Here is a 27,317-nt window from a genome sequence, read left to right as displayed (position 1 = left end):
AGTACATCAGACATTCACCAGAAGTCCGACTAGACTAAAAAGCAGAGCTATTCTAAATGTAAGTATATAAGACAGTTGTCTTATTATTCGCAAATGCTTAATTATATTTAACTATGCATCTCTAAAACCATAATTAAGGGTGTTATTTGTTTAATAAGTTAGTGTTATACTGGAGGATAGCTGCATATTTAGTATCGTTGTATAATATAGTTTTACTGCATAAACCATATTCTGTGGTACATAATTAATATAGAAAGACTTATCCGCGGACAACTATTATAACATAATTTATGTAATACAGTAGTTAATAACTGTTAATACGCCCTAACTAGCGCATGCAGCGCTTACTTACTACATGTGTTTTGTTTAACATAGACATATTTATAGTCATATTTATACAGTAGCGGTATATTTAGTGGGGCTGTGTAATATAGTTTTACCGCATAAATCATATTTGTGGCGTATAATTAATATAGAAAGACTTAGCTGTATTACCCATGATTTGCTTAGTATAAGAATATTTATACACGGGCCGCAGTTTTATTTGTTGTGTATATAAATGAGTTTGACGAGTGGTGGTGTGTGGTTAATATAGATTGCGCAAAAAAATTTACACAGATAATTTATTTTAGATGGAATCCCAACATTTTTCGGCTTTTTCCAGTCAAGTTGCGGATTCGGTACTCGGTATGTTTCAAGATTTATATACATGTATCTGTTAGCGGCCCATTCTAAGTAAGGATTGTTTTATATATTATCTTTATATTGTTTATTCTTTCTTGTTTAAGCTGAATTAATCAGGGCCCTCCCCGATAATCTAGATGAATTTACCAGGAACACCCCCGATGCTGTAGATGAATTTACCAGGAACACCCCCGATGCTGTAGATGAATTTATCAGCAACTACAGCGATGATTTTTTAAACGGCTTCAGCGTGCCTACTCTGGAGTGTGGCGCTGCTGTGGGGGCTTTGACTCAGGACATCATAGGTGCGTTGTGTGTCTGCGTGTATGTATGTGTGTGTGTGTATATAGCTTTTAAGTATTTAGACGTGTAAATATATATATTAATTCTTTACAGATGTCGACATGTTTCCAGAACCAACCACCACGGAACACAATCAGCTGCCTGTTGAGGAACTGATGTACCAGAACCCCACGCCGAGAAACAGCCCTGATTCTAGAGCACCTAAAAAACAGCTCGGACCGGGGTGCCGGAAAGGAAAAGGTAAGAATCGTATGAAAAGTTTTTGCACAACCGCTCTGAGAAAATCCACCACGCCTCTACTAAGGCCTATATCTTTATTTATAGCTTGTAAACTGAAGCCTAGAAGAATTTTCACAAAAGAGAATATACCGGAGCTAATGGAGAGCCTCGCAGAAGCTACAGAAGACGCCACGGCAATCATTCACCACACATCGCTATCCCGTAAGTGTATATTTTGGTATACATGCACAGTCTCTGTACAATCAATGATACACGTGCTTCACCATTGAGATCCAGGGCACACACATATCTGACACATGTATAATCTTTCCTGCAGCTAAGCGCTGCGGCATGCGACGGTCTCGCACATATCTGACACATGTATAATCTTTCCTACAGCTAAGCGCAGCGGCCTGCGACGGTCTCGCACATATCTGACACATGTATAATCTTTCCTACAGCTAAGCGCAAAGTCATGAGAAAAACACCTCCAGCACCTCTACAGCCGCTACAGATCACCGAGAATGGCGCAGCACCAGCGTGGCCGGCGATACAGACGGCTAATGGAGCTGTTAGAGCATATCCGCTATCACCGATCTGCGTGGTGCAGGACGCAGGAAACCCTGTACCGTCGGACCATCGTGAAATACCCCATTCAAGCACCGGACAGCCATCGACAATTCGTGTGAATGACCCCACGCTACTATATCCAGAAGTGGTCGAGGCACCCCGAAAACATAAGCGAAAAACAAAACATGTTACAGAGCCACCAACCGCATCCTGCGCCGTGGGTGCAACAGCCACGATGACTCGTGAAGAGTATGATCGCGAGATTGATCAGCTCGCTGATGGTAAGCAACCATCCGTAGAACCGCTCATTATACGTATGTCCCACACTATGCAACCGTCAGCGCCATGTGTAACGGGGCCTGCTAATGCCTCTGGTGTCGGACCCTCAGGACCCTCTAATTTGGGTGACATATCTCATGTCTGTGTATCTAACTCTGTTAATGTTAAGAAACGGTCAAAGAGGTCGCGGCCGGCTGATGTTAAGGTGTGTAAAGAGCTTAAGGTGTGTAAAAAGCCACGGATTCATGCGCCAGCTATAGATCTGCAGCATGAATACCGCAGCTGGGGCCCCGTTGAAATGCTTGTGTTTCAGGAACACTTCGTCCGCTACTTACGCTACAAACGCTGGGTCCCCAAAATAATGTTTTTTTGCGATACTTTTGAAAAATTATTATCAACACAAAGCCCAACACAGGCTAATAAGTCCGAACTATACGAACTCCGGAGCCTGCTGCTGGATGGCGAGATAACGACTACAGCGACCCCATTATGACTAGATATGGTCGGCTACGGCATGCATAAACCACCTAAGCTAACACTACCCAGGTATAATAGGGCTAGAGTTATAAAGAGGGCTCTAAAATTGTTGGTCAGCGCTACACGGGCGCTATGCTCTAGGAGGCGTCGTGGTGACATGTGTCCTGCAATGCCTCTACAGCCACCACATACGTCGTCACAAGAGTCAGAACAGCACTCACATAGCCAAGGCAGCTCTGCAGATGCCGCACATGCATCTACACAAAATTCACAAGCCTCAGACGCTGACGCTGCTGGTAATGTGCGGAGCCCCGATCATACAGTATTTTTGCAACACATCCATCATCATGAAAGAGCCCTCCGCAATTTCAATGGCCATATACATACAGATCATTTTAGATTTGTAAATTTGGAGTGTGTACGATCATTTGAAGAGGGCTTGAATATTGTTCATGAAGGCATTCAGGCATTACTGGATAGAATCATCAGGGACATTGAACCTGGCGACTTTGTACAGTTAAGGTTTGATGCCGGCGATACTTTAGACCCTATTTTCACTACAAAACAAACCCGTGAAGATTTTAATTCAGAATCTTTTTTAAATGCTGTTGCCAGCGCACTTCAAAGTAACAATGAATGCATATCATCCAATTCGCTAAAGCTAGTCGTCACCATCATTAAAAACCGACGCGGTGGTGTAAAACAAAAAAGGCGCTTGAAATCTATAGCGAGCAGTCAGATCATTAAACAAAAGAGACAATGGCTGTATGATTTTAACAATTACACGACAAATCTGTGTCTGGCTGCTAGTGTGTGCGCCCTGATGGACGACACGGATGTCACTGATGGTGTTTTACTGAGCCGCTCTAAAAACATACACGCAGCACTGGGCATCCCTGATGATCAATTAGTGAGTTTTAGCGACATCCCTGCATTTGAAAAATATTTGGGGGTCACCATTAAAGTACTGTACTATAGTCAGGGCGATTGGCGTTACTTTCAGAGCGGTAATACACCTAATGGCAAAACAGTATTCATATTGTTCCATGATAATCACTACTACGGGATCAAAAATATGAAGGGTTTTATCGGTGCTGATTACTTTTGTGAGCTATGCAATTCAGTGTTTCACCACAAAAACAAACACTCCTGCCAGTATTTTTGTAAAGCCTGTCAGAGAGAGAATTGCGTAGAAGGCGGTGCCGACCAGCAGCCCAGGTGCCCTGTTTGCAGAGTTTATTGCCGCTCGAGCGAGTGCTTAGATTATCACAAACAATTGGGATTAGGCGACCCGGCATTCTGCAGACTTAAAACATTTTGTGATAAATGCAACCTTTTTGTCCTCAGAAATAGCGAAACAGAGCATAAATGTAATGGTTTGCGCTGTCCTGTATGTCGCAGACATATAAATAAATTCGATGCCCATCTTTGTTACATGCGGAAGTATGTAGCACAGGATGAGTCAGATTGTTATATCTTTTATGATTTTGAATGTATGCAGGAGACAGGCACACACGTCCCGAATTACATTTATGCTACAACGCTGTATGGCCACCCCTCCTGGGAGTTTGAGGGTGATACCTGTACACATGACTTTGTACAGTTCTTTACAAGCGGTAAATTTTCAGATCATACATTTATTGCCCACAATGGTGGAAGATACGACGCATACTTTATTGTTAAGGAACTGATTTCTGAAAAACTACAAGTATAGTTGATAACCCAAGGTGGTCGTCTCTTGTGTGTGTCGCTACCCGATTTGTCTATAAGGTTCATAGACTCTCTAAATTTTATCCCCATGAAGCTCAGTAAATTACCACAGGCCATGGGCTTTTCAGGCGGTAAAGGACATTTTCCACACTTTTTCAATACCCGAGAAAACCAAAATTATGTAGGTCCCATACCGGATGTAAAATATTATGGGGTGGAGTACATGTCACCTGGTGAGAAGGTAGAGTTCCTGGAGTGGTATGAGACACAGGTAAATACAACTTTTGACTTCAAGGCCGAGCTAAAATCTTATTGCAAACAAGATGTTGAAATTTTGAGACACGCCTGCAAGATCTATAGAGAGCGTATTATGCAGATGATGCAGAAAAATGTTAAAAAATACTGTAGGCGTCAAAAGCAAAGGATTGTAGTGAGCAGATGTGTTGATCCTTTTCAGCTCATCACCCTGGCCTCGGTGTGTATGACAATGTACCGGTTTAAATTTCTTCCAAAAAAGACAATCGCCATTTTACCTGGTGATAAATATCACAAGGCAAAAAAGCGCTACTCGACACCCGCTATACAGTGGCTCATGTATGTAGCCCACTCCGAGAACATCGACATACAGCACGCTTTGAGAGGCGGTGAAAAACAGGTCGGAAAGTATTTTCTAGATGGTTATGCCTATGTTAGCGGACAGCACATAGCCTTTGAATTTCAGTGGTGTTTTTACCACGGATGTCCCGTGTGCTATAATGAAAATGACACGAATAAGGTCACGAGTACGTCCTACGGCCAGTTATATTACACCTTTTTAGCTAAAAAGCATTACTTACAGTGTTGCGGGTACACAGTAAGACTGATGTGGGAACATGAGTGGAATGAAATGGTTGAAAATGATTCTAACCTTCAAACATTTCTTCGCCAGATGGAATTCCCCGTTCCTTTAGACCCCCGTGATGCGCTTTATGGCGGGCGAACTAACGCCATTAAGCTCTATCACCATCTGGAAGAAGGGGAGACTTTACACTACTACGACTTCACCAGTCTGTACCCCTTTGTAAACAAAACTAAAACATAGCCTGTAGGCCATCCAGACATCATCTACGACAATTTTGGATTCATTAAAAAATACTTTGGCATTGCTAGAGTCAAGGTCTACCCGCCGAGAGATTTATTTTTTCCAGTTCTACCGGTAAAACTCAACAAAAAATTAATGTTTCCCCTTTGCTACACATGCGCTGCAAATTCCCAGGCAGATATTTGTGCTCACAGTGATGAAGAACGGGCGCTGACAGGCACCTGGTGCACTATAGAGCTCGAGATGGCGATAGAAAAAGGGTATCGGATCGCTCACATCTATGAAATATGGCATTTTCCTAAAACCACTGATGATCTGTTCGCGCCTTACCTTAAATTACATCTTAGGGATAAGCAGGAAGCCTCTGGTTATCCTAGCTGGTGCACTGATGACGCCAAGAAACGGCAGTACATTGACTCTTTTCTTGAAAAAGAAGGTGTCCAATTACGGCCTGAAAATATAGCTGTCAATCCTGCTAAGCGACAGATCTCCAAGCTTTTCTTAAATTCTTTATGGGGAAAGTTTGCTCAGAGATCTAATCTATCATGTACCAGCATTGTTAGGGATCCAGATGAACTTTTTAAGTATTTGTAACTGCCTTACTATGACATTTCGATGTTACATTTCCTTGATGATGACACCGCAACCATTAACTGGAAATATGCAAAAGGCCACCACACACTCAACAAAAACACAAACCTTTTTATAGCGTGTTTTACAACAGCGTATGCTCGGTTAGAGCTCTATTCGCTGCTGGACCGGCTGCAGGAGAGGTGTGCCTTTATCACGACACAGACTCAGTTATTTTTGTACAGAGAGATGGTGAGTGGCAACCGCCTTTAGGCGATTACCTGGGGGAGCTGACCAGTGAAATACCCGATGGTACACACATCACAGAATTTGTATCCGCGGGCCCCAAAACTTACGGCTACAAACTCAACACCGGTAAAACTGTCTTAAAAGTTAAGGGGATAACACTAAATGTTGGTAACTCTCAATCTATTAAATTCAACAGTCTGAAAGATCTAGTTCTGGACTACCCGCGCCCTTCTGCCGCAGAAACTCAGAAACATATTGTCGTACAGCAGGCGTCCATTGTGAGAAATAAAAAGTACTGGGATATTGAAACAAGGCCATTACGCAAAACACAAAAGTGCGTTTATACAAAGCAGCGACTATTAGACGATTTCACATTACCTTTTGGGTATTAGTCGAGTATTGTGATGGATACGCGTCTGCAACACCCGTTCTCGTGCATTCTAGCAGGCCCGTCTAATTCTGGAAAGAGCTATTTTGTAAAACAGCTGCTATATAATATTGAAGCTAATTTTTCTCAGAAACCTGATAATATTGTATGGTTTTATTCGTGTTGGCAAAAACTATATGATGAAATCTCTCTCTCTTTTCCCCACGCCAGATTTGTGGAGGGTCTGCCGAATACATTCGTAGATGACGAATTATTCTCACCGGAGAAGGTGAATTTGGCGATTGTTGATGATCTCATGGAGAGTGCTAGTGAGAATTGTGAGATAGAAAAAGCCTTTACCAAGTATGTGCACCACAGAAATCTCAGCATTTTCTACCTGGTGCAAAACATATTTTGTCAGGGTAAGAAAAGCCGTACGATAAATTTAAACACAAAGTACATGGTGCTTTTTAATAACCCCAGAGATAAATTACAAATTTTAACTCTAGCTCGTCAGATGTATCCCGGAAAAACACGTTTTTTCCTAGAAGCTTTTGAGGATGCCACGCGGGAGCCTTACGGGTATTTGCTTGTAGATTTGAGAGCTAATACTCCTGAGGATCTGCGTTTAAGGACTGGGTTGTTTCCACCCGCATTGCCCGCTGTCTATGTTCAGAAGAAAAACACTTCTAAAAAGTGAATTTTACCAGGTATCAGACATTCTACGCTGTGGGCGTTGTGATGTAAAGATGTCTGAGAGGCTCCGGCGTAACTGGGCTCTCTTAAAAACCCTAGTGAAAGCAACCCCCGCGGTCAGAAAGTCTATTTTGCGCGATGCAAGCAATGATTTAATTACAGCCATAGGCGAGATTGCTTTAAATATCTTAAAAGGCAGGATTCCGCTGAAAGAGCGCCAAAAAGGTATATTAAAGAAGTGGCATAAAGCTATAAGAACACTGAGCGACAGATCTCAGCCCATAAAGAAAAAGAAGCGACTACTAAAACAGGCCGGCGGGTTTATCGGACCTCTTTTAGCTTTTACAATTCCAATAATAACAAGCCTGATCGCCGGAAGATAATGGAGCATGCAGCGAAAATGTATCTAGTCCCCAAACAGGAGCTAGACAAACTAAGACCCGGTACTACAGATAACATACGCGACAGTGTTATTCGCCGCCTTGATGGTGAAATTAGCGACATTTTACAGCGTCGTGACATTCCCGATGATGTGAAAATTAAAATGTATAGCTCTGTGCTGCAACGCTACTTGGTACATACGCGACACAGCTCAAAAGAAGTAACGGCTTTAAATCTCGTTAGCCCTCCTGATCCTGGTCAGCAGCAATTGCCAAATACCGACTCTGATAAAAATCATGAGATCGCTGAAATTGTCAGCCATATAAACCAAAGATATAAAAAGAATGCTGAATTTTTACTAAACAGGCTGCTGCAGAATAAAAATGTCACAGCATGGAATAATAATGCTGAATTTATTTTCAAAGGATCCGTAATACCAGGGTCTAACTTACTGGATTTGGTACGTAGTACAACGCAGAGTCATGCTCTGAACAGTAGAAATTTACCGCCGGGTTGGGATTCATTTATGCAGGCTATGGCCGAGCTAAATATGCCGTCTACAGTTGTGGGTAACACCGCTACTAGGAAGCTTTTAGATGAATTAAAAATTACCAACAGTGAGACACGCTCTGTATCTACACCGCTGAAGTTAGCGGCGGCTCCCCGTACAATTCAATCTTTACATTCCCCGTCATTAGGTACCACACGTGGAACTTTGCTACCTAAACAAAGGTCTCTACCGATGCTACAAACCATGTGGCTCACGATGTAAAGAATGTACTGGCTAAAATGCTGTACTCGCCTTGTAACGCTATATTAATTATTTTGTAAGAAGTGTAATGATGTATGTTCATTGTACTATTTAATGTTTTTACTTTTTATATTCTGTAAGAATTTTTATAGTATTGAAATGTCTTTGAGATGCTGTTTTATTGTGAGAAATAAAAATTTTTTTACATTTTTACAATATCGTGTCTTTGGTTTTTTATTCGTATAAAACACACCGCTTCTTACTTGCGTGTGTTGTATATATACACAGATTTGTCAGCATTATGCTGTTAGCTAACTTAAAGTGTGCTTCCTTTTTTCTGTTTGTGTAAAGTGAGTGCGGTTAGCTTAAAATGTGTTCTTTATTTCCAATTAGTTCTGACAATAAAACATTTTAATGAACATAACACGCTGTATATAGTCGTACAGATCCTAGGATATAATTATATACCATAACACCTACAAGCAGCTGCCCTGAGAAAGCTAATACAAAAAAAAAAAAAACAAATAACCTCAGATAACATCTACAGGACACAATAACTTTTCTTTAAACCTCTGCCCCGCAGATAACATCTACAGGTACAAATGTGTTATAAAACAAAGTTCTGCTTCACAAAGATCACCAAACAGCATGAATTTGTACAAAAATATGACCCTCAGATAACACAACTGAAACACAAATAACTTCTCAGATGACAGCTACAGGACACAATAACTTTTCTGTTTGTGAAAATAAACATTTATTGGTAAAGCGATTACAACAGCAATTGACCTAGGCTTTATAAACCTCTGACCCGCAAATAACCCTACCATTTAGTTAATGTTCAGTAGGACCACAAATAAACAGCTTTAAGTTCTGAACTATATGAATACACTGAATAAAACACAGCTTGCAGAATCAAACTCGGGCTACGTATAAAAATATAAAACAAATACGTGTAGAGACACAAATAAACAGCTTGGTGTGTTATAAGTTCTGAACTATATGGATACACTGTGAATAAAATACAACTTACAGAATCAAACTCGAGCTACGTATAAAAATATAAAACAAATACGTGAATAATATCAAAATGCAACAAATTAAAGTATATCAAACGATATCAAAAGGGGAAATCAGCCAGCCTCAGGGACAGCTGGCTGACAGGAGGAGGGGAGGGGTTACACACTTTGATACACTTTGATAGGGGGCGGGGCACCTGTCAGATTGAGTTTGACGAAACCACCCGATTATACACTACTCACGACTTATGCATTTATCACCCACTCCTGGTTTTGGCTTACAAATACTGATGTAAAATACTGAACAAATGCTGCTAGTGTGACGGCAGCCTTATACTGTATAGCGCCCACAGCAGCAGCGGTACCGTCTAACACTAAGATGCAGCAGTTAGGAAATGGTGGTGACGGGGAAAATGGCTGGTTCTTATAGGGCAAGGACATGTGACATACACAGCCAATGACACATGCCCTTGCTTGTGTGCATCACATGCACTTTGCTGTGTGTGTGCACTGCTGATAGGCTGAGAGACTGCGCCGCCCCACTGTAAATGCGGGAAAGAAAAGAAAAAATGGAGATCGGCGTTATTTCAGCACAGATCTATCCCCTGAACCCCCCCCCACCCACCCACCCACTATACACTGAAACAGTCTATTAACATTGATAAACAGTTTTAATGTGAAAATCAAGCGAGGCTTTTGGTGAACGAACAGTTATCGAACAGAAACTCGAACAGCCAAATTTTAAGCAAGTTGTTCGAGTTCATCGAACGACTCGAACACCGCCCAAAACAGCTCGAATTTGAAATTGGCGAACAGTTCGACTCAAACACTGCTCATCTCTACTGGTCAGCTCCAAACACCCAGCCACATACAACAACGCTAGGGAAGGGAATGATTACAAGCTTTTACCAGATAATATACACACATCCACACATGCATGATTTCAGTTTATACTAGCACATGGCCACATAGCCAGTGGCCATGTGAACCTTTTATAGTTGCAGCCTTCCGGGCCCTGGCCAGTGGTCCAATCAGAGCCGCTTGAGGATCTGAGCATGTGACCTCCGACCTCCAATGAGAGGTTGTCCCATGGGCATGCTCAGTAGGCAAAAAGCAGCACTTAGTCCCTGGAGCGTCTGCTTGATGCTGACTAATGCTGGTTACAATAGGTGGACCTGGGATGACAGCAGTAACCAGACACACAGCATCAGCTTGAGCAAGACGCTGGGACTGATGTCTCTGCTGATCAGGCTCCTCTGTGGCTGAGGAAGAATGAGACACCGCAGAGGACATGGTTCGAGATTCCCCCTGTGTGGCAGTGGGAACTCAACACCTAACATGAGATCCTTGCTCGACTGGTGGTTAATACATATGTGCAGGCCCAACGGGTGTTTACATAGTAACATAGTAACATAGTAACAGTTAGTAAGGCCGAAAAAAGACATTTGTCCATCCAGTTCAGCCTATATTCCATCATAATAAATCCCCAGATCTACGTCCTTCTACAGAACCTAATAATTGTATGATACAATATTGTTCTGCTCCAGGAAGACATCCAGGCCTCTCTTGAACCCCTCGACTGAGTTCGCCATCACCACCTCCTCAGGCAAGCAATTCCAGATTCTCACCGCCCTAACAGTAAAGAATCCTCTTCTATGTTGGTGGAAAAACCTTCTCTCCTCCAGACGCAAAGAATGCCCCCTTGTGCCCGTCACCTTCCTTGGTATAAACAGATCCTCAGCGAGATATTTGTATTGTCCCCTTATATACTTATACATGGTTATTAGATCGCCCCTCAGTCGTCTTTTTTCTAGACTAAATAATCCTAATTTCGCTAATCTATCTGGGTATTGTAGTTCTCCCATCCCCTTTATTAATTTTGTTGCCCTCCTTTGTACTCTCTCTAGTTCCATTATATCCTTCCTGAGCACCGGTGCCCAAAACTGGACACAGTACTCCATGTGCGGTCTAACTAGGGATTTGTACAGAGGCAGTATAATGCTCTCATCATGTGTATCCAGACCTCTTTTAATGCACCCCATTATCCTGTTTGCCTTGGCAGCTGCTGCCTGGCACTGGCTGCTCCAGGTAAGTTTATCATTAACTAGGATCCCCAAGTCCTTCTCCCTGTCAGATTTACCCAGTGGTTTCCCATTCAGTGTGAAATTCCCATTTCAGTAGTCCTTTGCGGAGTCTCGCCCCACCAGGTCTCAGGCATATGACTTGCTACAGCTGGTAAAAAAAATGGCTTCAGCCTGAGACCTTAACCCCTTATGTTGAACTTTCTGTGGTCTTTGCCTATCTGTCACACTGCCCAACTCACTACACTACACTATCTATCTACCTTCTATCTATTCTTGTAGTTGACATCTGCAGGGAGGAAGTAAAGGGTTGCGGTAATCCTGGTCTCATCCTTATGTTCCACCAATTTCACAATTTATATGTATAGTTAAATGAATGAACATAATAAACATTATGGCTCTAATTGATTAATTACATTTTGCATGACAGTCTTGATAAAGGGTGTGATACAGTAAGATGCGTTAAATTTGTTAAGAAGTATTGTGTGCCTCTTAATAAATATGAAGCATTTTATGCCAGAATACAAAATATATTCCAGTCCCTGGAGAATGTTTCTGTTGTAATTCATGACATTTTATCCCAATTCAATGTGATGAAATTCTCAGTCGCGCTCAATCGGGCTCCCTGAAAAAGTTATTAGAGCTTTCGTGAAAACACAAAAAGTTGCAAAAATTTTGTATTCAATTTTAAACAGTTTTAAGTCAAAGTCCTGACAAGAACTGTTTGACAAATGGGGACCTATGTGTAGTAAATTGGAGAAATGTGCTCATAGGGACCATTCCCACCTTATTCCACGTTATAACAGCCTCAGTCTACTTAGCTGCGTTGAAAGATATTGAAGATTATGACCAAGATTGTTGCATCCTTTGAAATAGTGTTTGTAAAAGACTTGAACTGTTCTCCATGGAGATAAGCTAGTCTGTGCACACCAACATTGAGTTTCCTGAATGATTAATCACAATAAAATTGCGCGTTTGCTTTCCTAAATTGATTTTTCACTCAGAACTGGCACCGAATACTGATATATGTAGATTAGTTTATTCCATCAAGATCTTTTTCATTGTTTCTAAGGGATATTACTGGCGTCAAAGTAAATACTAAAAGAGTATCAGAATCCATTACCATAGTCAAAGGAAATATTTTGACTTTTGATAAAGAATTATCTTTGAGGCAAAGTTAGATCTGTGCCTCAGATGGCAAACTTTACCAACTTACGATATGTGGACTAACAAAAGATAATCTCTCTACTCCCTACAAAGTTTCTTTTAATAAATATTGTATTGCCCGCAAAATAGCAGTTCTCTGCATTGTGCAATTCTTCCAGGAATTTTAAGGAAAAAACACCTTGATGTTACTCTTTGCTTTGTCAATAAGATTTTGCCTGTTTTTGTCTTTCACTCAAAGACTGAACAGTAGGGAAGGGCGAACGTGTTCGGATAACGTCTAATCCGAGCATGCTCTGGTGTTATCCAATTATCTTGGGCGTGCTCGTATATTATGTTCTAGTCCCTGCGGCATGATTTGCGGCTGTTAGACCACCTCAGCACATCTGGGGACTGCCTGTTTGTTAGGGAATCCCCCATGTATTCATGCTGTCCAACATCCGCAAATTATGCTGCCGTTGGGGCTCGAACATAATATATGAGCACGCTCAATATACTCCGATAAGACGTTTACCGAGCACGTTCACCCATCATTTCTGAACAGCTCTAGGGCTCGTGCAGACTATCGTATTAATGGTCTGAGTGTGATCTGACAAAACATCGGATTGCACTCAGACCACTGTTATACTAGCCTTAGAGTGCCGTGAAGACCGACTTTAATGTCAAGAGTAAAGGAATTGCCCAATTGTCAATTTATTCATACATGTCTGGGCAAAATAACAGGAAGATCAAAATTCTTTTGTGAGAAGTATTTGCTAAAATAATGGCACAAAAGAGGAGGTTTTATCTTAGGCAGTACCCCCAAATACCCCCGAATAAATGTTTAGTAGTCTTTTTATAGTCTCAGAATCACAGTAGATTGGCCAAGAAAAAGCTAAAAAGATGTTTTTATAGGAGTAAAGTTTAGCCAAAAGGAATGCCCTTATCTCAACTTATATGTAATATAACTGCATATAGAGTTATACAGCCAACTAGTTTTGCCCTTAATGGGATATCCTACAAAAACTTTGAGAACCCATCCACTTTTCTTATTCTCATTTATTGCTTTCTGGGACTCGCACCGATCACTAGGATGGGGAGGTGTTTCCTCAGAGCATTGATCATCCATGTCAGTGGCCATTTCAAAATCTATGGGACTGACTAGGATAGGTAAGTACAGCACTTTACATTGATTGAAATGTCATGGTGCCTGAATGACCACCACTTTTTTAAAAACTTCTCTGGAAAAAGGGGAACAATGGGCACCCCGTCTCTAGTGATTGTAAGAGTCCTAGCAATCATATATTTTTCTCCTATCCAGTTTTTGTTGTGGGATAACCCCTTTAATTTAAACTACCATATATACTTGTGTATAAGCCAACCTGAGAAACTTATTGACTCGAGTATAAGCTGGGTATGCATTGTCCCTTCATCTGTATCCTGGTATGCATGGCTCCACATCTCTGTCCTTGCATGAATGGCTCCCCATCCCTGTCCTTGTATGCATGGCTCCCCATCCCTGTCCTTGCATGCATGGCTCCCCATCCCTGTCCTTGTATGCATTGCTCCCTATACCTGTCCTTGTATGTAGGTCTCCCCATCCCTGTCCTTGTATGCATGACCCCTTCAATCCCAACCTGGTATGCATGGCTCCTCATCCCTGCCCTTGTATGCATGGCTCCCCATACCTGTCCTTGTATGCACAGCTCCCCATACCTGTCCTTGTATGCATGGCTCCCCATCCCTGTCCTTATATGGATGGCTCCCATCCCTGTCCTTGTACACAGGTCTTCCCATCCTGTTCTTGTATGCATGGCTCCCCATCCCCATCCTTGTATGCATGGCTCCTTATCCCCATCCCTGTATTCATGGCTCCTCATCCCCAATCCTTGAATGCATGGCTGACTCCTTTATTAAAAAAAACAACCTACTTACCTTCGCTGCGTGCCCTCACTGCATCTTGTTCCATTGCCAACAGTTCTTCTGGTCGACCGATCACGTGTCCCCGCTCATTAAGGTAATGAATATTCACTCCACGCCTATGGAGTGGAGAGGGGTGAATATTAATTTCCTTAATGAATGGCTGTAACTGTGCATGCTATAAGAGAAACGAATACTCACTGTCAGTGCAGTGAATATTCATTTCTATTTAGCAGCGGGCACAGACTTTAGCCGCAGCCTCCAGCTCCTGCCTCTGTGACCCGCTGCTCCACCGTTCTCCCTCCCCGCCATCTCACTGGGACAACGACTTGTGTATATGCTGAGGGGGTATTTTCAGCACAAAAAAATGTATATACGGTATGTAAATCTTCAAGCAGTGGTATCCTACTAATGACAGATGGAGGTTGCCATTGATATAATTTACCCTCTCGTTCACCATGACATTAATTGTGAGGCCACTTCACCTTCAACTGGCAGAAATTTAGGGTTGAGTTCTATTATACAGCTGCCGCATGAGGCGAAGGGCGACCACTTTGTGCGGGGCCATATAAACACATAAATTTGCAGGCAACTTCTTAGCATTATTGCAAACTAATGAGCTCATTTTCCCCTGGTGAAGGACATAGCTCTTGCCTTAGGTGACATATACTCTTGCAGAAGCTAGAAAGAAAGATAAAGTCCTGATTTAACTGGTATCTGTCCAAAATGATGGACAGATCTTATAATAGCTTTTAGTACAAAAAAACTTCCATATATAAAAATATAATTTATCGAAACAAGCTAAAGTCCCACAAAGCTACTCTAATTAAACACGTTAATTAAAAAGATATGGAAATGTAAACCTAATATACAGTAGATAAACATAAACATTTTAGCAGTTGGACAATGCTGCTAAAATATGTAAACATCATGTTTTGTAATATATTTGAAAGCTCTGAGATTATCAACTAAAATTCCAAAATCGTATTTTAATTAACTGGCCATCATGATGAGACAGCGGCAGGAGCTATAAGAGGACAATGTTGTTTTTTAGATATTGGAAAGATACTTTTTCAGGCTCCATTTCCAAAATAATATTTGTTTAAGTATCACATTTTGGTGATCACAGAAACATAGAGAGTTGGAAAGGACTGTTAGGAGTCGAGTTCCCGCCACTGCACTGCGGGAATCTCGAACCATGTCCGCTGCGGTCTTCCATTCTCCTCCAGCCACAGTGGAGCCTGCTCAGCAGAAATGTCGGTCCCAGCATCTAGTTCAAGCTGATACTATGTGCTTGGTTACTGCTGCCTTTCCAGGCTCTGCCTTTGTAGCCAGTACTGATCAGCAGTGAGCAGGCTTTTAAGGGACTAAGACATGCTTTTCCCATACTGAACATGCCCACAGGACGACCTCCCATTGGAGGTCGGGGGTCACATGCTCAGGTCCTGTAGCAGCTCCTACTTTACTACTAGGAAGGTCCTTGAGTGCTACAGCTATAAAAGGTTTGCATGGCCGCACGGCCATGCGCTAGTATAAACCTATTATCAAGTGTGTGTGTTTGGATGTGTGCTTGTTCTGGTGATTGCTCCTTAATCATTCCCATTCCTTGTGTTGTTGAATGTTTGCGAATGTTGGAGCTACCTAGCGCTTGACAGTGCTATCCTACACCAGAGCACGATCTGTACTGTGTCAAACCAGCAGTGTCCGCCTCCACAGCACTGCATGCACTCTGTGCTGTAATCTAAACTTATCCTGATGGCTGGTCAGTGTAGGGTGGGAACTCCTGCTTGATCTCTGCATATGACTCGAGTCATCCCCAGGCATGGGCTCAAAAGCCACCAAGGGTCAGAGCCGGATCAATCACCAACTTAGTGGGGGTGAATCTTAGGGATCCCACTAACGTTCGTCTGCTACATCCTGTGTTCACTAACAGGGCACAGCATTTCATTTGTTTCACTGTGACTCTGTGAAGCAACAGAATTAGCTTTAGTTCTTACCAGGTGTCTGAACCCGAGTTTACTCCGGCATAGTACCGCCATATAGTGCCACCATTACTTAGCTGCAGGTTCTACAATCTGCACGGTAGACCCCGGGCTGTGAACGCACCTTTACCATCTTTAATCTATTCGGTGCATTCTGCCAACCGTAACAGGGACTTCCTGGTTTATCATCATGTCCAACACCCTGCTCAATGCAGAATTCACTAAACCATCCCACACAGATGTCTGTCCAGCCTTTGTTTGAAAACCTCCATTGAAGGAGAACTCACCACCTCTCGTGGCAGTTTGTTCCACTCATTGATAAAAGGTTATAATCACACAAAGAGACACGAGAGGTGATTTATTTATTTATATATATATATATATATATATATATATATATATATATATATACAGTGGGGCAAAAAAGTATTTAGTCAGTCAGCAATAGTGCAAGTTCCACCACTTAAAAAGATGAGAGGCGTCTGTAATTTACATCATAGGTAGACCTCAACTATGGGAGACAAACTGAGAAAAAAAAATCCAGAAAATCACATTGTCTGTTTTTTTAACTTTTTATTTGCATATTATGGTGGAAAATAAGTATTTGGTCAGAAACAAACAATCAAGATTTCTGGCTCTCACAGACCTGTAACTTCTTCTTGAAGAGTCTCCTCTTTCCTCCACTCATTACCTGTAGTAATGGCACCTGTTTAAACTTGTTATCAGTATAAAAAGACACCTGTGCACACCCTCAAACAGTCTGACTCCAAACTCCACTATGGTGAAGACCAAAGAGCTGTCAAAGGACACCAGAAACAAAATTGTAGCCCTGCACCAGGCTGGGAAGACTGAATCTGCAATAGCCAACCAGCTTGAAGTGAAGAAATCAACAGTGGGAGCAATAATTGGAAAATGGAAGACATACAAGACCACTGATAATCTCCCTCGATCTGGGGCTCCACGCAAAATCCCACCCCGTGGGGTCAGAATGATCACAAGAACGGTGAGCAAAAATCCCAGAACCACGCGGGGGGACCTAGTGAATGAACTGCAGAGAGCTGGGATCAATGTAACAAGGCCTACCATAAGTAACACACTACGCCACCATGGACTCAGATCATGCAGTGCCAGACGTGTCCCACTGCTTAAGCCAGTACATGTCCGGGCCCGTCTGAAGTTTGCTAGAGAGCATTTGGATGATCCAGAGGAGTTTTGGGAGAATGTCCTATGGTCTGATGAAACCAAACTGGAACTGTTTGGTAGAAACACAGCTTGTCGTGTTTGGAGGAAAAAGAATACTGAGTTGCATCCATCAAACACCATACCTACTGTAAAGCATGGTGGTGGAAACATCATGCTTTGGGGCTGTTTCTCTGCAAAGGGGCCAGGACGACTGATCCGGGTACATGAAAGAATGAATGGGGCCATGTATCGTGAGATTTTGAGTGCAAACCTCCTTCCATCAGCAAGGGCATTGAAGATTAAACGTGGCTGGGTCTTTCAACATGACAATGATCCAAAGCACACCGCCAGGGCAACGAAGGAGTGGCTTCGTAAGAAGCATTTCAAGGTCCTGGAGTGGCCTAGCCAGTCTCCAGATCTCAACCCTATAGAAAACCTTTGGAGGGAGTTGTAAGTCCGTGTTGCCAAGCGAAAAGCCAAAAACATCACTGCTCTAGAGGAGATCTGCATGGAGGAATGGGCCAACATACCAACAACAGTGTGTGGCAACCTTGTGAAGACTTACAGAAAACGTTTGACCTCTGTCATTGCCAACAAAGGATATATTACAAAGCATTGAGATGAAATTTTGTTTCTGACCAAATACTTATTTTCCACCATAATATGCAAATAAAATGTTAAAAAAACAGACAATGTGATTTTCTGGATTTTTTTTTTCTCAGTTTGTCTCCCATAGTTGAGGTCTACCTATGATGTAAATTACAGACGCCTCTCATCTTTTTAAGTGGTGGAACTTGCACTATTGCTGACTGACTAAATACTTTTTTGCCCCACTGTATATATATATATATATATATATATATATATATATATATATATATATATATATATATATATATGTAAGCAAGAGGAGGCACCACTCCAAGTCCTTTTGAAGGTGAAAAAATGTGACGTTTATTCAATCCACATCTCTGTGCGACGTTTCGGCTCACACTGAGCCTTTTTCAAGCAGTGAGTATCACTGGAGTGCTGCCTCCTCTTGCTTACTTTTGTATACATATGGGCAGATGAGTGGACCATTCTACCCAGGAGGCTAGGCACCCACCGGTGAGACATTGTGCTGTTCCAATTTTTTCTATTTTATATATATATATATATATATACATATATATAAATATATATATATACAGGTGGTTGGCATTATCAATTCCTTTGATATCTTTTTCTATCCCCTTCCTGTTTCATACAGTTCAGCTACATTTTCCCATAGATCCATTGACAATTCTTTTGTTTTTCCCATGACTCACAATCCAGAAACGTCAGTGGCTGGATGAAAGATGCAAGAGTCTGTTGGATCCTAGAAACTCACTCAGATTTTATGCACACACACATTGATTACAAGCACACAGGTGACAGGTGAGGGTGTTGCCTTTAGTAGCTATTCAAACCCAATTGTGTTATCTTCTGTGCATATTATCAGGCCAAAGTCCCCAGGGTATGTGAACTTTTTATCAGGGTCATTTGGATGTTTTGGGTTGTCATTGTGATTTAACAAGAGAAAACACAGTAGTTTGACAATAATTGGCTTCACCCAAACACTAACCATGAGTGGAGGAAAAAGTTTTTGTGTTATGATTCATATTCTCTGAAAAAAAGGCGAAGAAAGCAAAAATTCTGCCGGGGTATGTAAACTTTGAGCACAACGGTGTATAGGTGTTGCTTATCTGCTTTTGAAAAATCAACTTTGCTTTTTCAGAATTGTCTATTTCCTGTGTCAATCATTGACTGATTTACATTGAAAAAGAGGTTATTGAGATGCAGTGCCTACTAAAAATCCAACAAAATGGCATCAGATTTTGTAGATTTTCTTTTTAAATAATAAAAGCATGATAAACATAATAATCAACTTGGACAGAAACCTCCCTTTGGAGCAGATTCTGTAGGAGTTGGAATACTGTACCATATAGGGCTCATACATTATGAAAATTAATATTTTATTATTAATTTAAGAGTTAGTACAGTGGCGTGTCCTAACCAGGACACTTTGTTGAAAAGATAATGCTTATAAAATATCTCCATCATTCTAGAGGACTTGATATTGTGCATTATAAGGATGAAGTATTTTTTTTAACGATGTATTATGTAATGCCTTATTTCTCCAGTGGGGGTGCCATGGGTGTATTGATTATTCACTGCTAAGTCCCTCTTTAGCCTGTCCATACACACTAGATGCTGCCTATGTTCAGCCAACAGCCATCGCAAACAACTCTCACATACACAGGAGCTTTTAGTCAGAATAGCGCTCCAGTGTTCTCGATGAGAAGGCCACTGACTCCCTGGCCAGTGGCTTATCTAAGGGAGAACATTGCAATTGGTAGTACAAAATCAGACATGTCTAATCAACATCACTCTTTAACATCATTCGGCCAGCGCCACGATACACGTTGGACTGTTAGTCAAATTAATCAATATCGCTGGTTTGGCCAAGATAATTCTAACATGTCGGCTTTAGATTGCACTTGATTATCAAAGAGAAGCATTTCTTTAAAGGGGTTGACCATTACTCAGACAACCCCTTCTGGTTCCCTATGTTTCTACTCACAAAAATAATAGCATGTTTACTCATCACTGGTGCCAGCATTGTTCCAGTAGTGTTGACACTGGCTCTTTTGGGGCTTCCTTGACATTATGTCACTCAATCCCTGAGGGCAACCTGCGTTGGCTTCACTTGACTTTCTTATAGACATAATTAACATCTAGAGGATGCTCTCTCACTTCCTCTGGACATCTTTATTTGTCTAAAAAAGGCGAGACCGAAGCCAGCTCTAATGAGATGCAGACGGCGCAAGCTTTGGAAGAACCGTAGATGATAGCACTGAAATGGTGCCAGCATCGGAAGTAAGTATAAAGGCTTAGTCACACTAAACAACTTACCAACGATCACGACCAGCGATACGACCTGGCCGTGATCATTGGTAAGTCGTTGTGTGATCGCTGGGGAGCTGTCACACAGACAGCTCTCTCCAGCGACCAACGATCAGGGGAACGACTTCGGCATCGTTGAAACTGTCTTCAAGGATGCCGAAGTCCCCCTGCAGCACCCGGGTAACCAGGGTAAACATCGGGTTACTAAGTGCAGGGCCGCGCTTAGTAACCCGATATTTACCCTGGTTACCATTGTAAAAGTAAAAAAAAAACACTACATACTCACATTCTGATGTCTGTCACGTCCCCCGCCGGCATCCAGAGGGTTAAAACTGCTTTCGGCAAGAGCGCTGCTAATGCACGCGCTGCTGCCGAGAGCTTCCCTGCATTGACTGTCAGCGCCGGCAGTAACAGCGGTGACGTCACCGCTGTGCTCTGCTTTACAGCCGGCGCTGACACAGTCAGTGCAGGGAAGCTCTCGGCAGCAGTGCGTGCATTAGCAGTGCTCTTGCCGCAAGCACTTTTAGCCCTGTTAGACGCCAGGGGGTTAACCCTGGTTACAAGTGAACACATCGCTGGATCGGCGTCACACACGCCGATCCAGCGATGACAGCGGGTGATCAGCGAACAAAAAATGGTCCTGATCATTCCCCAACGACCAACGATCTCCCAGCAGGGGCCTGATCGTTGGTCGCTGTCACACATAACAAGATAGTTAGCGGGATCGTTGCTACGTCACCAAAAGCGTGACGTTGCAACGATATCGTTAACGACATCGTTATGTGTGACTCCTGTTTAAGTGTTATTATTCTACTGGGGGGAAATAAAGACTTAGAAAGGTTTGTCCAAGTAGTAAATAACCCTTTTTAAAGTATGTTTGAAGTCATATCCTAATTTTATCATGATTACCTTAGCATAATTATGAAAACAAGAATAAGAATATGCAGACGATGGTGTAACTACACAGGGTCAACCAGCTTCCTATTATGCCTTTGGGGAATCTTCATCCTGATTGGTTAAAAGTAACAAAGCTGGGATTGCCTACTATGGTCATGGTCACAACCGGTAAATTGGATCTTTCATCTCTACATGTGAATCATTTCTATAATGTTGATTTTCATCCAATGGTCTACACATTTCTCTACAGATTTTTCTACACATTTTTCTCTCCGTAACCTATACTAGCACAGCAGATCTTAAAGAAAGAATAAAAGGAGATGTCCTGCACTTGTCATGATGATCCTTCAATCATGGCTGGATGTGTACTTTTCGAGTGCAATTATCATATCTACATGGTCAAGAAAACAACTGCTAAGACACGACTTAGTAATTGTAAAATGACAAGTATACACTGCATTATCTGGACGTAAGTGAAGACCCCGAAGTGATTTTTTACACTTGCCACATCATATCACAATGCTCCTTTTATTTTATTTCACGGACACCTGAATAAAAATATTAAAAATAATGAGGCATTCCATTAAGATGATGATGATTATTATATTATTTTTTTTAAGTAAAAATATTAATAAAACTATTGTCGTAGACCACTATTTTGTTTTTTGTCAGTGCCCTACAAATGTTGTACTGTAATTTTTTTATCATTAGCAATGACAAGTGACAATCTCCATTTCCATTTGTCACAATAAGGCATCATAGAATGATACTTTTGGCCAATTTTACAGTTTGGCCAATTTTATAATAGGATTGTCCACCCTGTTTAAAAAAAACAAACTGGGCCCAGGGTGGTCTAAAGGAAAAAAAACGTATGAATCCCATCCATTCTTAATGTTCCTGGGGCCTCTTCCATTCTCCTTTTTTTCTTACACTCATGATACTGATGCATTGTCCACGTTGGAAGATGAAGCAAGAAGATCAATAGGATGTGGTGGGGGATTGGTAGGTGACCATATATTTTTTTTTTTTTCATTTTTAGAACATACTGGATTTTTCTTTAAAAAAAAACAAACAATATTTTAATCTTTTGAATCATGTTAATTTGTTATGTAATTCATTTTCTTTTTACAGTATATTTAAGATTTCCATTGAAATATATTATTCCAAACAGTGAAACCGTAGCAAGGAGAAAGTATCCACCGCCTCTTATTTTCATTCAATCATTCATCCTCATTTGTCTTCCAAATTTCATATCTTCCATTAGAAATATTTGTCTGAGACCAGAAGTGACCAGGAGCCTTTGCCAAATTGCTAAACACATCCAGAATCAAACAGCTTTTTTTTTCTTGCAGTCTTGTGCAAATAGAATGTCTTTTTGATTCAATCAGACATTTGCTTTTTTTGTTTCCAAGATTGTATCCAAGCTATTATGTATCTCACTCAAAATATAAATCAGGAACCTAAGAATGAAAAATGGTTCTTTGTGCCGTGATCTGGCATGAGTTTCTCGTTGGTTAGAATTTAACCTTGAAAACTGCTCGGAAAAAAAGCCTAATACGAAACATAAAAATAAGTAATGCATGAAAACTTTATGGGCTCAACTTCAGAGGAATCCTAAATCTCATTATGAAGATGTGACCATTATTACCGACACCTCTATTTGTAGGACTAAATAAATATCATGGATAATGGAGATGTTGCTTCAGGCTTTGGCTAAAACAATGTTATCTCAACAATGTTTCACCCTTTAAAAATACATATCACCGATCCTGACATGCATATTTAGGCACATACTTGTATTCTTCATAAAACAATTCTGAAGCATCGTTTCTTGGTACAGTCAGTTGTGATGTTTTTCCATTGTTCCTTGTGTAAACAATGAAGCAGAAAACTGTGTGAAAATATTTTTTGCCACAACTAGAGATGAATGTCCAGGTCAGTGGTATCAGGAGACTAGTCATGAGGCTCACAAATGTCTTACAGTCGCGAGGGTATCATGTCCCCCATGAAGACCTGAAGTTAGACGGTCACATTGGGTCCTCTTTAGAGATGGTGTGATTCATATCCTATTTTAAAGGGATTTGGTTTCCTTTGGTGCTAAGAGGGTTAAGGACTATTTCCATGCAGGCTGAGACCATGAAGCCTGGTTGTTCTCAGCTGCAACTGCTTACCATTTACTCCCTCCATATGTACTTGCTCTGGGTGGTTTATCTCTGCTGGTGAAAGATTTATCTTCCTGTGCTGAGTTCTAAAGCTAAGTGGTTGGAGTGGAGTTGTTATAGGAGTGATCTGTAGTATTCTGTTTTGCGCGTGTGTTTATCTCTTGGTCCCTATTCCCATCTAGTTTATTCCTCCCTTTCCCAAACCTCCTCCCTGTTGTTGGTTAGTGCTTTTGTATTATAAAGGTTTTCTGTTATCCCTGTTTGGTCTTTGTGTCTTGTTCATCTTACATTTCTATCCCATGCCTCATGGGATGGGGGAGTGGAGAGATTAGAGTTTAACAGGTGCATAGCAATGTCGGAGACCCAGGCATCTCTACGTTCAAGAGTGTCCTTGGGACAGAGATTCAGCTAGTCAGTTTTTAATCACATGATGTCATAAACCTCATGGTAAAGAGAAGAATTATCTGGGTAGAAAGGCAAAATTAGCAATTTTAAATACACAGTGCTATATAATATGATGATTTCAATTTATTGTGAGGATAACAACTTTGACAGGAGGGCTTCTTTAATGCCATAATCTGAACTATTTTCTGATGTACTTGAACTTAAAATTCCCTATCCTTCCCAAACTTTTCCCGTTTCAGAGGCTAGGTGATTCCCTGTACAATGTTCAATGTGCACAATGACAGCATGCTCTCTTTTACCTACTCAGATTAGCAATAAGGAGTCGACAACAGAGCATGTTGTCAAAATACACAGTGATGTCACTTGCGAGGCCAGTGTTGATCTCTGCACGCTGGATATTCTGACAAAGCGCTCTGTTGCTGGCTTGTAACTGCTGATCAGAGTTGGCAACAGAGAGTGCGCTGTCATTGTGCACATTGCACAGTGCACAACTCACTGGGAATAGCCCAGTCGCTGAAACGAGCATCACTGTTGACACTACATTTCATGGAAGGGCCAGATGCCGCGACAGTGACAGCAGCCCGCACTCTTTTTGATGCTTTGTTTGAGTATCGCAGTATGCACTGGGATTTTCAAACAAAGCGCTATAAAAAAGCAAGTGAAAAAAATGGAAAACCAGTTAGATAGTGTGGTTAAGGAAGGATAGGGAATTTTTAATTCAAACACATTAGTAAATAGTTTAGATTATAGCACTAAATACATAGATAGGGATTTGGGAAGAAAATTACTTTGGATTTTGGACCACCCATTTTAAAACTAGTATGAAGCTGCAGCATTCCTGCCGAGAACATGTTTTTGCCTATGCTACGAAAATGCTTTTGAAATCCTCATATGGCAACAGAAATAAACTGTGGATAATGGGATACTTGTTAGCATTGTTAGAAGGAGAAGAATAACATTAATATCTTGTAAACAGAATGAAAGTCATGGACACAGGTGATCAATCTCTGGTAGAACGCAGTTAATGCCGGAGTGCAGATGGTCTTCTATTTGAGAACATAATTGACTTTGCATTCAGAAGCTTTGTGAGCAAACATAACCTGAAGTAGAAGAGTTGGAAGCAGAAAGAAAAGCCATAAACACCCATAATTAGACTTTTTTATTTTTATTCAAAATAGGAATTGAATGGGCAATGTGGGTTAAAGAAATAGATGAAAGTGAGTAGATAACAGATGCAGGGAATCATTGTAAACATTTTTAACTATATGTACACTAACAAAATGCATCATCAGGACAACATTAAAGTGGATTTGATACAAGCTGTACAGGTGATTAAATTAATTTTAATTGATTTTAATGTTTTTTGGTCTTTAAGCACAGTTGAATAAAGTATACAATTGTTTACATTTTTTGGTGATCTCCGTTGTAGCATGTTCTTTGCCTTTTTTTGTTTAATTGCTAGTCCTCACATGCTAAAGGATTGATCCCCATTATATTTCTGGTCTTGATAATGGTGTCCTCCACTGTTAGTGTATAGATTTTCTCATCTTTTGGTGTGGGCTCTTGTTCCCACCATTCTGGAGTTGTGGCACATTGTCATATATAACTATATATTTGGTATTTTACCGTTTCCTTAAAAATAGTGATACAGTTTTTTCTGATATTTGTGATTTTTGAGTCAACTGATGGATCTTTCAGCTAGAGAGACTGCGTGGAGTAACAGGGCATTAGGGCTTTTTGACAGCGAATCTAAGAATTTGGTGACTGATCCTGGCAAGGATTCAGATTTCAACATACTATGTCTTGAAATCACCAATCTACATAAATCTTTAACCAAAACATGGTGGAACATTAGGAGACTGGAAGAATACAAAAAAGTAGGCATCACTCCACGGGGCCCACGTGTACAGATTTTCCCTTCTTGGAAAGCCACTCCCAATTTTCACAACATTTGGGAGGCGGGCTTGGCCAAATGTTCCACCATATTAATTGATATGCTTATTGAGCACGACCTTCTTAACCAGATGAAGGAGGAAATTAAGAAATGTGAAAGCAAACTTAGTAATTTCAACAAAGAAACAATGGAGACTCCCTTTCAACAAAAACTGAAAACGATAATTGATCAGTTTGAGAGAGATATAATTCAAAGGAAAAGAAGTAAATTCCAGAGGGATAAGTTGGATTATAATAGAGGGAGAGCCTACAAGTGGACACATCAGGGTAATAGACGCTACTCCCCTAGAGACTCTCAACAAACGACTGAGCCCAATTTGAGGGATGATTTTTCTTCCAGTGATTTTTTTGTCCTCCGACCCCAGCGATGCAGAAGGCGCCATAGGGGGAGGTAGAAGAAAGGCTAGAATTACACAAAAGGAAAAACCGGCCATGGAGGAACTGGTCACCAACATTCAGGAGGGAGACTCGATTCAACAAGAAACGTTAATTAGTTCAAGTGAAGATACAAACCTTCAAGGTAATTTGCAGATGGTTAATCTTTCATCATACAACCTGTCGGATGTAGAAATTCAGGTACTATCTAAAGGTTTGTCTTTCTCCCCTATGAATAAGCTTAACAAATTAATTTTGATCAAGGACGTATATCTTTTTTGTCGTCAATTAACATTCAAACTGGTATATCATCAACCGACCCTCCTTTTCGGGAATCTTTTCCCGATAATGAAAAACAAGTGTTTATGGATCTTCTTGAACTGCTGCAGGAAAACGAGGGAGAAAATACCATGTGCAAATTCTCCAGATGATTACCCTCTCAAGCCACACCATCCTTATTTCCTGCCATACAGATCTTTTTTTGACAAGGTATGTAATGACATCAGCAATCTGAAATTAGATCCAAATAAATATAACAACTTTGGCATGGCCAAAAGAAGTGCTTTACAAAAAGCTTTACAAAAATTGAAAAATAATAAAGAATTTGTGATCCGTGAGGCTGACAAAGGTGGTAACGTGGTCCTCTGGCCTCATGAGCTTTATGTAAAAGAAGTAATGCGCCAACTTCAGAGGAGCGATTGTTATTCTCTGCTCCCCTCTGACCCCACAACTGTTTTTAAAGACAAAATTGATCATCTTATCAACAGGGCACTACGGGAGAACATTGTGATGTAAAGGGAGGCTGAATTTTTGACTACTCCATCACCTATCATTCCTACTTTTTATGTATTACCAACAGTCCAGAAATCTCTCACCGAACCACCAGGTAGGCCCATAGTTTCTGGAATCAGCAGTCTCTTTGAACCCCCATGTATC

The 27,317-nt window shown here is 41.1% G+C and overlaps 1 protein-coding gene across 1 annotated transcript in view; it reads left to right on the top strand.

The window, feature by feature from the left end:
- Positions 1-1,084: 1,084 nt before the first annotated feature.
- Positions 1,085-27,317, top strand: part of LOC138648633 (uncharacterized) — a 42,293-nt gene continuing 16,060 nt past the window's right edge. Inside the window, exons 1-5 of the mRNA XM_069738420.1 lie at positions 1,085-1,227; positions 1,312-1,428; positions 1,668-1,891; positions 26,078-26,229; positions 26,372-26,595. Of these exons, the coding sequence (XP_069594521.1) occupies positions 1,089-1,227; positions 1,312-1,428; positions 1,668-1,891; positions 26,078-26,229; positions 26,372-26,595 (856 nt within the window). The 5' untranslated portion in view covers positions 1,085-1,088. The remainder of the gene's footprint in view (positions 1,228-1,311; positions 1,429-1,667; positions 1,892-26,077; positions 26,230-26,371; positions 26,596-27,317) is intronic.

This window comes from Ranitomeya imitator, chromosome 9 (assembly GCF_032444005.1).
Source record: "Ranitomeya imitator isolate aRanImi1 chromosome 9, aRanImi1.pri, whole genome shotgun sequence".
Lineage (NCBI taxonomy): Eukaryota > Metazoa > Chordata > Amphibia > Anura > Dendrobatidae > Ranitomeya > Ranitomeya imitator.
Note: the sequence above shows the minus strand (reverse complement) of the source record. Positions and strands in the feature narration are given on the sequence as shown.